At 37.6% G+C, this 14,221-nt stretch overlaps 1 protein-coding gene across 1 annotated transcript; it reads right to left on the bottom strand.

The window, feature by feature from the left end:
* Positions 1 to 5,051: 5,051 nt before the first annotated feature.
* LOC105069933 (olfactory receptor 1L1) lies at positions 5,052 to 6,136 on the bottom strand. The gene has a single exon (XM_010956176.1). The coding sequence runs from the start codon at positions 5,985 to 5,987 to the stop codon at positions 5,052 to 5,054; it is 936 nt and encodes a 311-aa protein (XP_010954478.1). The 5' UTR covers positions 5,988 to 6,136.
* Positions 6,137 to 14,221: the final 8,085 nt, after the last annotated feature.

The raw sequence follows: 14,221 nt of genomic DNA, 5'->3' as shown, positions 1-14,221 counted from the left end.
AAACAGCAACATGGATGGACCTAGAGATTAACAGAAACATGGATGGACCTAGAGATTATCATACTAACTGAAGTAAGACAGACAGAGAGAAACAAATATCATGTGATATCACTGATATGTGGAATCTGGAAGCATAGTTTTCTTCAGAGCCTCCAAACAGGAACTCAACCCAGTCTGCACCTTGACTTCAGCCTGGTGATACCCTTGTGATACTAGCAACATGAGTTATGATTGTTGAGGTTGGCCTTGGTCACCTGAATGGAGAAGTGTCTGCGAGGCTTCTCCATGGTGAAGCTATTCCCCTACTTCACACCGTCCTCTTTGGGGGAAGTCACTATACACAGTCCACACCAAGGAGTGGGAAGTTATACTCCCCTTGCTTAAGAGTGGATTTGGTTTATTTTTAAACTTAAATCCTTGCTTGTCTCTCAATGGGTTTCTTATACATGGGTTTTAAAAATGGCTTTATGTTGGTCTCTGGACGGTGGGGTGGGTGTGCTGGGGAGGAGGGGCTCTGCCCAGCACCGAGGGCTGTGTGTTGGCTGCCATAATGGTTGAGGCTTTGAAGGGGTTGGTGCTGGAGGCATTTGGGCACAGGTCCATTCAATGTTCTTTTAGGGGGAGACACATATTTGCTCATGGAATTCATGTCATGGGGATTCAAGGGACTACGTCAAGGGGCTAATTAATTCTTGAAGGAGGGAATCAGAAAGTCTGCAATCATAGTCTCTCCAGAGTGTTGGGGGGCCTGGGCTGCACAGAAGCATCTATTTCCAAGAGTAGAGCACTGAAAGTTTTCTGATCCGTCTAACATCTGGGGGTTCACAACTCCTCTGAGGCTGATTCAGCCTCCCTGACTCCATGATGGTAAGAGAGGACCATTCTAAACTGTTGCTGCAAATGTCAGGTCGATGCTTGTACTCTGCGGCCTTGTATTTATAGAACACTTCTGTATTATCTGGTCTGTTCAAGTGTAACAATATATTTCTTTTAAAATTTAAAAATAACAATTAATAAACCCAAATTTTGGATATACACTCTCCAAGTGAGGAAGGTATAAGAAAATAAAAAGCAAAACCTTAACAACAGCTGATCTATGTACCAAAAGAAGGAAAAAATGATAGCAACAAAGTATAAAACAGACTGTTTGCAACAATTCTATGAAAAGAAACTCTACTATTCTCACCCCCATGGAATTTAGATCATGTTGTCACCGCAACAAATGACTTTCATCATACTTTGGATAAAATCTAAATTCCTTATCAGAAAATTTTAAGGTGATTCCATTCTTCCATTCTAACCATTGTTTGATGTAATCCAGTCATACTGGCTGTTTTCAGTTCCTTGAACATTTCAAGTTTTTTTTTTTTTTTTGAATTCTCAGGACATTCCTTCCCTGCAAGTTTTCTGTGACTGGATCTGTCTCCTCATTCATCTCTCAGATTAACTGTCACTTTTTTTTCTGAGAATGACTCAATCAACAGAGCATCAGGCTTGCACTTTGCCCAGAGAGCAGTGGAGGTGTACTGGGGACAGGGTTGGACAGCCTGGTTTAATTGAGAGAGTGTGGCTTTTGAGTTGGACCAGACTTGGAATAGTGACTTTGGCACGTCACTTCGCCTCTCTGGAATCCCATTTCCTCTTCCATATCTAATAGACAGTAAGATCTTCCTCATAGCTTTTTCTTCCCCAAAAGAATTGACTTACATGAAGTGCCTAGAATAGTTCTTGGTGTTGATTATGCATTCAAATATTGAAAGCTTCCTCTTCTAAGCAACCTAAATGTCCATCGACGGATGATTAGATAAAGAAGTTGTGGTGTATATATATAGTGGAATAGTACTCAGCCATAAAAAGAATAAAATAATGCCATTTGCAGCAACATGGATGGACCTAGAGATCGTCATTCTAAGTGGAGTAAGTTGGAAAGAGAAAGATAAATATCACATGATATCACTTATATGTGGAATCTTAAAAAAATGATACAAATGAAGTTATTTACAAAACAGGAGATTCACAGACATAGAAAACAAACTTATGATGACCAAAGAGGAAAGGGGGAGTTGGGATAAATTGGGAGTTTGGGATTAGCAGATACAAACTACTATACATAAAATAGATAAACAACAAAGTAGTAATGTACAGTATAGGGAACTACATTCAATATCTTATAATAGGATACAATAAAAAATAATATGAAAAAAAGTATTATAACTGAATCACTATGCTATTCCCCAGAAACTAACACAACATTGTAAATCAACTAAACTTTAATTAAAAAAAGAGAAGATTTCCTCTCCTTAAAAAATAGCTTTATTGAGGTATAATTGATATACAAAAACTGCAGATATTCAATGTGTACAATTTGGTGAGTTTTGACATATGTTTACACCTGTGAAGCCATCATTGCAATCAGTTCCTTTTGTTTAATCCTCAGCAGTGCTCTGAAGCACGACCTCTCTTAACTACTGACTGTAATCTATACAAACCTTCTCTTTTTAGACAGTATAAATCCTTTTCAGAAATTGCCTAAGGCAGGATTAGTATATTTGAGAAAGCTGTCCTCAGTTATATTGGACCCTTAGAATAGCATGATATGGTTGAGGTTAAGGTCGTGGATCTTGGTGTTGGGTAGATGAGAGTTTGTGTGCTAGCTTTAGTACCAAATCTTGGCAAGTTCTTTAACTCTTGTGAACCTTGGTCACCTACCTGTAAAGTGCAAATGACTGTAGTGTGATAATATTATATAGCATCATATCATTCTTGGAATTAGGATATAAAAAGCACTCATCAGGTTGTAGAGCCAAAGACATAAAAAGCACTCATCAGGTTGTAGCTCTAATTATACAGCAGCCACTCAGAGATCCCCTTCCTCTTGAGGTCTAAGTTAATGTGGCTCAGTGGCCCCATTTCACAACCTGCAGAAGTTTAAAGTACCATGGAGATTTCTGCATATTTCTAAAAGCTGTAGTCATCTCTGCCACTGAGTCCTGTTTTCAAGAATGCCAAATAGGGGCTCCACCTAAAATTGACCTAAAATTGATTTTTCCCCCCAGAAATTGTGGAAGGCAGGATTAACAATTTGGAGAAATTTGACTTTGTAGCCACATATGCACCCTTAAGAAGGCAGGATAGGGGTTAAGAGCAGAAACCATAATTGGCAGACAGAACGGATTTCGGTCCCCAGATCTGACGTTAAGAGTGGTTTGATCTTCAACAAGTAATCTACATTTTCTAATCATCATGTATCACATCTGAAATACGGAAATAATGAATTTGCGATTCTATCAGAGTTAATAGAGAGTTAATAATGTATGTAAAGTGCCTAGCGTGGTCTTTTTGACAGTTAGGTGCTCTATATTTGATGGATGTTATTATGAAGTCTAAACATCAGGGGTGTCTCTGCTGAAGATTCAGGTAGGGTCAGATGGAATCCCTCAGTCCACAGTCAATGGAAGTTTAAACCCTTGCCAAGATTTCTGCAAGTCCGAGTGGCTTGTAATCATATTGTGACCTCTGTTTGTTAAGTTCTTGCTTCTGTCACTCTCTGCATTGACCCAGATGTGCTCTAAGCCCTTTCCCAGATACTCATACAAGGTAGTTCTGTGTGGAGCAGGGATTACTGGAGATGTTTGGAGTGTGCGTGTGTGCATGTTTTGGGGGGAGTCAATATTTTCATAGAGGGAATGGTTCTAACTGGTCCTTCATAAATGTGTGATAAACACCCTCTGACAATCCTAGTGCAGGGAAATTTTCATTTCAGAAATGTTAATTTCTGCTTACCCTCTCCATAGTCTCCAATTCACCCCAGCTGGTTGACCCCTGTCTCCTGCACGTCTTCATGTGAGAGCAATGGAGGAAAGCCTCTTATCTTATGTGTGCTTCTCATGACCACCACTTCCTTCTGTGAACGGACCGTGGAAGGGCAGCAAAATGACATATTTATGAGTCCTGCGTTTCCCCCCGAGTAACCATCCAGTGTTTCTTCTCAGTAGGGCATGATCATGCTTTGGTTCTTATGCTTCTGGGAGATCTGTTTGTACAGCTAAGATTTATGTCTCCCTTTTTTTACCTTGTGAATGCTTACAATAAATCCCTGTGACAATGTTGAATTTTACTTGAGCCCCGTGCTCCCAGAAAACAGTGACACTTGGAAGAAATTCCTCCATCCTTTTGTATTATGGAAAATGGCTGATCTTTGGCCCACCCTCAGCCACAGTCAGGATACAGCCTCTCCATAAGGGTCCCTCTGTAGCATCGACTGACCTTGGGGAAAAAATTTTCCCTCATCAGCTATCCAGTCTCACAACTGTCACCAGCTCATGCCATGTCTCCACATATGGTTCTTTCTAGCCTCATTTCCTTCTCCCTTTTAAAAAAAGCCATTTTATGCCCACACTTTAAGACCTTTGCAGACCTCATGGTGGGTATTTTCCCTATTGCAATAGCAGCCTTCCCCCTCTTGTCATAGACTCTTCCCCTACCCCTCCTTCTAATGCACAGGTCATTGTTCTGGCCTTTATAATGGGAGACAGATCTTGCTTGAGAAGCCCTTGGGCTAGTGTGCTGAAGTCACACACACACACACACACACACACACACACACACACACACACACACACACACACACTCTCTCAAACAGCTTTGAATGACTACATCAGCAAATTCAGCCTAATGAATAAGGATTCTCAGGAGTTTATAGTGATGAAATTCAAGGACAGGGGGGATTTCAGCAGGGTTAGGGTTCTGGGTAAGGGATGTGATTCCCTGGAAAGGAGAATAGAAGTTTGACTGAGGTTTAGATCGAAGCACAGAGAACATGATTCAGGTACATGTTGTCCCAGCCAGATAATATCAGAGACCACCGGGATGTAGGCATCATATTCAGGAGCAGCTTTAGCATGTTAGCTTCAACCCATGCAATAAACTTTCTTCCATTAGGGATGAAATATCATTGAAAATGCCATCCTTCAGAATCTAGCCACAGATGTATGAAAAGCCTGCAGTCAGGGGCAAGAGATTTGTAGGATTGTCCTAGACCTCAGCTCCTCTTACTGGCATTTCACCCTGTGCCTGAGCTTCGTCAAGCCCTGCGTCATGTCTTTGTTCCTGAGACTGTAGATAAATGGGTTTAACATTGGTGTCAATATGGTGTAGACAACTGTTGCTATTCTATCCTTGACAGTGTAGTTGGACAGGGGCTGGAAATAGACATAGCTAATGCTTCCATAAAACAGGGTCACCACCGTGAGATGAGATCCACAGGTGGAAAAGGCTTTGCGTTTCCCAGTAGCTGAAGGGATCTTCAGAGCAGTGACGAGGATTCTCAAATAAGAGAAGATGATGCAAAAAAAGGGGGTCATGATGATCGCCAGCCCTTCTGTCATGACTGTGATTTCTTTGACAAAATGGGAGGAACAGGACACTTTTAGCACTGGCTGGTCGTCACAGAAGAAATGGTGAATAACATTGGAGGCACAGAATGTGAGTTGATTGATCAGGAGAATGTGCAGGAGGGAGTGGAGGTGTGGAATGCAGAAGGAGAGGACCAGAAGCAGGACACAGCGTTTGAGATTCATGATGGTCATGTAGTGGAAGGGATTACAGATGGCCACGTAGCGGTCAATGGCCATGGCTGCTAGGAGGTAACTGTCTGTGTTTCCAAAGGCAATGAAGAAATACATCTGTGTCAGACACTCACCGTAAGAGATAGTCTTTGTCTCTGATAAGAAGTTCACTAGCATCTTGGGGATGATGACTGTCACATAGCAAATGTCAACAAAGGACAGGATACTCAGGAGAAAGTACATGGGTGTCTGGAGGCGAGTGTCTGAGCGGATGGCCAGGATGATGAGCAGATTTCCTATCACTGTGATAAGGTAGATGGGGAGAAACACAGCAAATAGTGGCTTCTGGTCTTCAGGGCGAGAGGAGAGTCCCAGGAGGATGAATTCAGAGGGTCTTGTTAGGTTCTTTCTTTCCATCATCTTGGGTTCACCTAAAGATAAGCTATCATTATAACAGATTCTTCCAACACATGAAATATTCTATCCAAGAATTTTTCCATTTATTCTTCCTATCAGCAATTAGAACAGCTGAAAATATCACAATTACCTGGATTGTGGCTTCTTTCCATTAATGTCGGGAATTCAGAAATCGATATATATTTTAACCTCCTTTCAGTTCTCTTCTGTAAAGAAAAAGTAATACAGGGAAAACAGAAATGGGAAAGAGAAAAGAAGAGAGACATGGAGAGAGAATGAGAGTGGGAGAGAGTTCCCAGGAAGGGGAGGAGGGGAATCTTGGAGAAATTATTTTTATTTGAGGATTTTCAGTAGTTAATTCATGGCAGGATGATCAGTAGTTGGCTCTCCCATTTAATTGCCAGCTGACAGAATGATGATTTTCTTTCATTCAGATGTTTCTCTCTGCATCAATTGTTTTGGGGGCTGAAAATCATCTGAAGAGACATCAAAATATGAGATCATCCAACAGTTATTCTATACCCCTCACCTTTTCATAAAACCTTATTGGAGTGAAAAGATAAGCCTGAAGCTATAAAAGATAAGCAGACAGAGATAAGAAGATAGTAAAAACATTTTTTAATGATAATATCAATCCCATCCTTGGGTGCCCAGTCCCTGGATATAAAAATTTTGATGGTGGTTTGTGCTTGTTCATGTTGGTGCAATTCCTTTCCATATTCCTGTCTGAGTTATAGGCTGCCTAGAAAAACACAGAGAAGTCACCTGATCTTAGACAAGGTTTCAACCCTCAAGAATCTGAAGGGTATCGTTCCTGCCTCCCCTAGACCCTCCACATGCTGAGGGGACTCTAGTCATTCATAGACTCCATCCTCAAGGGAGCATCCTTTGAGACTGTCAAGAAGTCCCTGAAGTTCAGATGGAGGAGACATTAGAAAACAAGCCAACAATTACTAAAGCTTTGGAGTTTCTTCCCCAGAGAGCCTGGGGATGTCAGTGCTTTCTCTCTCTCTTGACACAACTCCTTTAGGACAACAAGAACACTTATGTGTTCAGAGATGCAGTGACTGGCTCTCCCAAACTTCCTGAGCATTGCTCTTAGAACTGTACTGTTTACACCAAAAGACAACATATAGGGTTGATCGGAGAACATTTTTTCAGAGTCCACATAGCTTTGGACTAAAACGATGTGAACATCTGATGTCACCGTCACTTTCCCATCACCCAGGCTTAGAAGAAGCCCCTGGTTGGGCAATGTTCTTAGAACTTCAGAATATGAAAATTAGTAAGGTTGAGGCTTTAGGTCCCAGAATTTACTCTTTAGTCTTCTGTCCCCGGGTCTACTTGTAAAATACTGATGTATGACCTTTGCTTTTCCACTCAGGAAAACCACCAGATGAATATATTTTATGCTTTATGGAATCTCAAGTTCCTGGTAATTTGGGGCATCTCACTTTGAGTGTACTGCAGGATTCCCAAGTTAGGACTCAAATTCTCCCTTTCCCCAGTACAACCATCGGCCAAGAACATCCCATTCTTTATGACTCATCACCCTCGTACCCATTTATACTATCACGCCTTTGCTTATACTTTCCTTCATCTACCATACCTAACCTGCAAGGCCTAAATTCTGCCTCTTCCAGGATACTTTGCTTGATGACTTACCTTTGGACTGGGTCTGTCTTCTGTCCTCTTTTAATGCTTTGGACTTCCATTCTAAGCAATATCTCAATCTCTTTGTCTTCCTGCTTATACGTTAATTTCAAAAGCCACAAATTAATAATTTAGTGGGTGCTTGCTCTGTGCTAGGCACTCAGCTAAATGAAGCAAATGTAGTATCTCATTTAATTATTGCATCACTTTCGTGCAGTGGGTGGTCTTCTTTTCTTTAGAGATGAAGAGTCTGAGCTCAGAGAGGGAAAGTGTATTGCCCAATGTAACACAGCTAGTAAGTGATAGAATCAGTTTTTGAAACTTCTCATGGGGTTATGTCACTCCTGCTTGACTTCATCCATGCTTTTAACCCGCCTCTCTCCTGCTTTTTCATGATACTAGCAAAAAAAGATTTGGGAATTTTGTGCTAAATAACAATTCTCAAATAAATCATATTGCCCCAAATATGAACTATTTATTGAAGTTCAAAAAGAACGTGTCATTAGTTTAAGCTATATCCCACTAGACTGCATATTCCTTGAGATAAGTAATTATGCCTATTAATGTCTGATTACTCCAATTTTAGTTAATTAATAAATACTTCTTGAAGGTTTACTTTATGTCAGGAATTGTGCTAGGTGCTGGTGATACAGTGGAATATAAAACACAGGCAGTTTCTGCCCACTTATGGCTCACCCAATATTTTGTTCAACATAGCAGTTACTCAGTAAGCGTTTGCAGTATTTCCTCATTTTTTTTCACTGTGGTAATTTAAAATTAAAAAAAATTATGAAAGTACTAAGGGGAAAAGTAGTAATAATCTATTTTCTATAACCCAGAAGGATAACTACAGCACCATTTTGCCTCGTTTTCCTTCAACCTTTCAAAAATTCTTTTATTCACAAGCCTTTGTAAACATTTATAAAGCACTTATTATGAGAACTGTTCCATGTGCTTTGTAAGTACTGACTCATTTTTATCCTCCTAATAACCCTAATACGTAGATTTTTAAAAAAATTTTTAAAGCACTTTATTGAGGTATGATTGACATATAACAGCTTTACACGTTTAATGTATACAGTTCGATGACTTTGGGGATAAGTATGCATCTGTGAAACCATCATTACCCTGAAGGCCATAAACATATTTATCACCTCCCAAACTTTCCTCCCACGTTTTCTATTGTTGTTATTATTAAGAACACAATGTAAGCTCTACAACCCTCTTAGAAAATTTCAAGTATACAATAGAGTATTAGCTATAGGCACTATGCTGTATAGTGGATATCCAGAACTTATTTATCCAGAACTTTGTGTCCTTCAGCCATTACTTCTCAACATCTCCCTTCCTTCAACCAGTGGGAACCATCATTCTACTCTGCTTCTCTGACTTTGAGTATTTTCAAGTCCACGTATAAGTGAGATCATGCAAAACTTTATTCTGTGTCTTGTTAATTTCATTTAATGTCCTCCTCCATCTATGTTGTCGCAAATGATAAGATTTTAAGGCTACATAATATTCCACCATATGTGTATACCACATTTTCTTTATCCATTCATCTGTCAATGGACATTTAGGTTGTTTTCCATATCTCGGCTATTGTGAAAAATGCTGCACTGAACATGGGAGTGCAGGTATCTCTTTGAGATCTTGATTTCATTTCCTTTGAATAAACCAAGGATAGCATTGCTGTGTGTCAGTGTCCAGATCTTCATGGGAGGTATCTTCATGGAAGATAAATCTGTGCTTGTTTCAGATGAACTGGTCTGAAATCAGTCACACTGATAAAAGCCAACGTGGCTAAGTAGCTGTTTAAAAATGTTTAAATATATATTTTTGAAAATATGTATGATTAAAAATTCAAATGGTGCATTACATAAGACTGGAGAAGTTTTTCTCCTTTCCCTGAACCATGCAGAGGCAGGTGACCAGATAGCACTTTCTAGGCTAAACATCCATAGAATAGATAGTCTATGCAAATACAGCCATTCACATATGTTCACTCAAGTATCACACAACGCATAAAGTTCTGCACCTTGATTTTTCTCAGTTAACGATATATTTTGAACATGATTATACACCAGTAAATGGAGAACTTTTGCTTTATACTGGATATTACTCCACAGTGAGATTCTGTGCTCACTGCTGTATCCCCAGCGCCTAGAACTCTGGTGGAGCATGGTAAGCTTATATAATTGTTTCTTCTTTTAAGTGGTTTTATTTTTTTGGGAGGGGGAGATTAGGTTTATTTATTTATTTATTTTTAGAGGTGGTACTGCGGATCGAACCCAGGACCTAATGCATGTTAAGCATGTGCCCTCCCACTTGCGCTATACCCTCTCCCTACAAGTATTTCTTGAATTATTGAATGTAGGTTTACTCATTTTAACAGCTTCTCTTTTACAGTATTCAATTGCATGTGTCTATAACAAGAAACAAGTAGATAGACATTTAGCTACTATTGTTTGGCTTCTCTAAGTATGATTGTAGGATAAAGTTTCAGAACTGGAATTTCTGGTCAAAGGGTATACTTTATATATATTTATAAATTTCACCTTGAAGACCTTGTATCAATTTACCATCATGAACAATGTATGTATTCATTGACTCCCCTGCCTCTTGAATAGTTCAGAAGACTAGAATGTATTTTGATGTTTTTCGACATAGTAAGCTAAAATAGATGGACGGTCATTGCACTTTTTAAAAATTATTTTTGTTAAAAAATTTTAAACATATTTTAATTGTCTAAAATACATTTTAATTTCCTTTATTATAGATTATCTGCTTATATCCTATGCTCTTGTTTTATTAGATTGTAATTCTTGTACTTAGCACCTTAATAAAAATGTGCCTTTTGTTTGCCATATGCACTGCAAATATCTTCCTCAGTTTTTTTCTCATTTACTAAAAGTATACATGTTTTGCCATTTGGGAATATTAAATTTTTATATAATGAACATGAAGTTTATTTTAAAATTTATTACTGAATTTTTGCTTGTGCTTAGAAAGTCTGCATGTGCCCACACTTATTTAAAATTACTTATGTTTTCAAATATATGTATGTCTATGCATGCCTGGGACTGTTGCCTGGGACACCAGAAATTGACACATGGTAACTGACTATAGTCCAATTAAAAATAAATAAATAAATAAAAGTAAAATAAAATTAACTATGTTTTCTTTTAATATTGTTATTTTTATTTAATTTAATTTAAATTTTAATTGAAGTATAGTTGTTTTACAATATTGTGTTTGTTTCTGGTGTACAGCAAAGTGATTCAGTTACACATATATAAAATATATGTATCTATATATAGTCTTTTTCTATTCATTTCCATTATCATTTATTACATAATATTGAATATAGTTCCCTGTGCTATACAATAGGACCCTGTTTTTTTTAATCTATTTTATATATAGTGCTTTGTATCTGCTAATCCCAAACTCCTAATACTTCCCTCCCTGACCCTGCTTCCCCTTTGGTAACCATAAGTTTGTTTTCTAGGTCTGTGAGTCTATTTCTGTTTTGTAAATAATTTCATTTTTTGTCACATTTTAGATCCACATGTAAGTGATATCATGTGGTATTTGTCTTTCTCTTTCTGACTTACTTCATTTAGTATGATAATCTCTAGGTCCACTCATGCTGCTGCAAATGGCATTATTTCAATTTTTCATGGCTAAGTAGTACTCCATTGTATATATATATACCACTAATTCTTTATCCAGTCATCTGTCGATGGACAGTTAGGTTGCTTTCATGTCTTGGCTATTGTAAATAGTGCTGCTATGGACATTGGGGTACATGTATCTTTTCAAATTAAAGTTTCCATTTTTTCCAGATATATGCCCAAGAGTGAGATTGCTGGATCATATGGCAACTCTACTTTTAGTATTTTTAAGGAATGTCCATGCTGTTCTCCACAGTGGCTGGACCAATTTACATTCCCACCAACAGTGTAGGAGGGTTCCTTTTCCTCCATATCTTCTCCAGCATTTATTGTTTGTGGACTTTTTGATGATGGCCATTCTGACCAGTGTGAGGTGACATCTGATTGTAGTTTTGGTTTGCACTTCTCTAATAATTAGTGTGAGTATCTTTTCTTTTGTCTATTAGCCATCTGTATTTCTTCTTTGGAGAATTGTCTATTTGGATCTTCTGCCCATTTTTTGATTGAGTTGTTTGGCTTTTTGTTATTGAGCTGTATGAGCTGTTTATTTTGGAGATTAGCCCTTATCTGTCACAGAATTTGCAAATATTTTCTCTTGGTCTCTAGGTTGTCTTTTCATTTTGTTTATGGTTTCCTTTGAGAGAGTCTTGACATAAGCAGGTTTTCAGTTAAATGAGGGCTTCTTTTCCCCTAATTTCTAACAGTACCTTTTAAAAAAAATTTGCATTCTTTTTCATTGAAGTGTAGTCAGTTTACAATGTTGTGTCAATTCCTGGTGTACAGCATAATGTTTAAGTTATACATATACATATGTATCTTCCTTTTCGTATTCCCTGATTTATAAGAGTATCTTGAGCACAAGTGGTTTGAATAATGTACTCATGACAAAGTCGTGAATGAGATAAAGATTATGAAATTGGAGAAATATGTTTTTATAACTCCAGTTATCACAGCCATAAGAAAATGCCACAGTTGTTGGTTAAGAAAAGGTTCAGTTTCAGGCATACTGAGAACTGAATCTTTGTTAAAATTTAAAATTAAAATTTAACAAAGATATATATATATATATATATATAGTAAATAATAAAAAATTCATTATTATTTACTAATAATAAATTTAGTAGTAAATTTACTAATATATCATTTTAACTCTAAAACTTTAATAAAGATACATATTAAATTCAAGCCAAGTGTTGTGGACACATTTCAAATAAGAACACTAATTAAAAGGCTTGTGATGTTGTTTAAGTGAAACTAAATCAACAGCGGTGGCATTTATAGGGTGGATTTTAAACTCAAAACCAGCTCTGAATCTTTGTTAAATTAAGACTGTGGAGAACCTATGTTATCTACTTTTGAAATATTTCAACAGGAATAGCAATTCTTGTGTGCTGTTTCCTATGTATAAGGCCATGTTTTAAGCATTTTACACAATCTCATTTATTACTCATTAACAGGTATGAACTGTTATTACCCTCATTTACTGATTAGAAAACTGAGGTACATATAGATTAAGACATTTGCCTAAGGTCACATGGTTGGTAAGAGGCAGGGGTGGAGTTACAACTTCGCAGTCTATTAGCCTAAACACTTAGCTAGCTATACTGCATTTCATGGTACTAACTCGGAAGTGCTATTGTGAGCATAAAATGAACAGAATATGTAGTGCTTCATGGCATCTGTCACATAGTCAACACTCAACATGTATTAACTGGTATCTTATCATCATTACCCTCTCATATACCTTGGAGCCTTTTCTTTCCTGGAGGAATGCATCCCCTTTTCATCCTGGTCAATTTACAACATGTCGTCAGCCAACTCTTTTCCAGCACCCATCCTTCACAGGCCTGATGCGCCTTCCTCCTCTATCTGGCCTGAGTCCTGAGCCTATTCCTGGCTGCTTTGAGCACAGGAATTCTGGGACTCAAAATAAATCCGAATTTGTAGAAATTACAGCCTAGTGTAACAGAGACCCTCAGCTTGGAGCAAAAGTTTTTGACTTCTGTGTGGCGATCACAATTGCTAAGTCTCATAATTTACAACTTGAGGAAAGAAGAGATGTAAGTTATTCCCCTACATCCTTCCCGTCCCCAGGGATTTAAGCTCTATGTATTGAAATGTTGAGGGTCACTTTTGGACCACTTTTTGGTAAGTCCTCTAGAACAGTAGTCATCAAACTTATGTAATATACAGATTCCTTTAAAAAGAAAAAAAAAAAACCCCATGGATTCCCTGGGTTAACATGTTTTATTGTATCAGTTAGCATCGTATGTACAAATGGAAAACTATAAGCCTTAATAAATTTACTAATAGACCATTTTAACTCTAACACTTTAATACAGATTACAAATTAAATTCAAACCAAGTGTTACAGACCCATTTCAAATAATAAAACTAGTTAAAAGACATACGGTGTTGTTTAAGTGAAACTAAGTTGATAGGGGTGGCATTAATAGTGGGGATTTTAAATTCAAATCCAGTTCTAAACTTAATCTCTTCCTAGTTTCTAACTTTGCCAACAGGATAAGTGCAGATAGAGATTTTATATATGATAAAATGGTATTAATAATTTCAAGTCTTGTTTACTAGTTTCAGATAATAAAGTCAGATGCTTAGCCCAAACGTTTCTAGTAATCAATCATATAAAACCAGGGTGGAGGGCATAGCTCAAGTGGTAGAGTGCATGCTTAGCATGCAGAAGGCCCTGGGTTCAATCCTTGGTACCTCCTCTAAAAAATAAATAAACCTAATTCCCACCCCCAATAAAATAATTAAATAATACAATAATAAATAAATAAAATATTTAAAAAATCATATAAAACCAATTTTAAAGAATGTGATAGACAACTTTTAGTAGGCAGGTATGAGTTGCACTATTACATAAATTCACATTAAATAGTATCCAGTCTGGTT

This window comes from Camelus bactrianus, chromosome 4 (genome assembly GCF_048773025.1).
Source record: "Camelus bactrianus isolate YW-2024 breed Bactrian camel chromosome 4, ASM4877302v1, whole genome shotgun sequence".
NCBI lineage: Eukaryota > Metazoa > Chordata > Mammalia > Artiodactyla > Camelidae > Camelus > Camelus bactrianus.
This window is presented reverse-complemented; position numbering and strand designations above follow the sequence as displayed.

Excerpts from the sequence above, each read along its gene's own strand:
- LOC105069933 (XM_010956176.1), bottom strand. The coding sequence starts at position 5,987 with ATGATGGAAAGAAAGAACCTAACAAGACCCTCTGAATTCATCCTCCTG.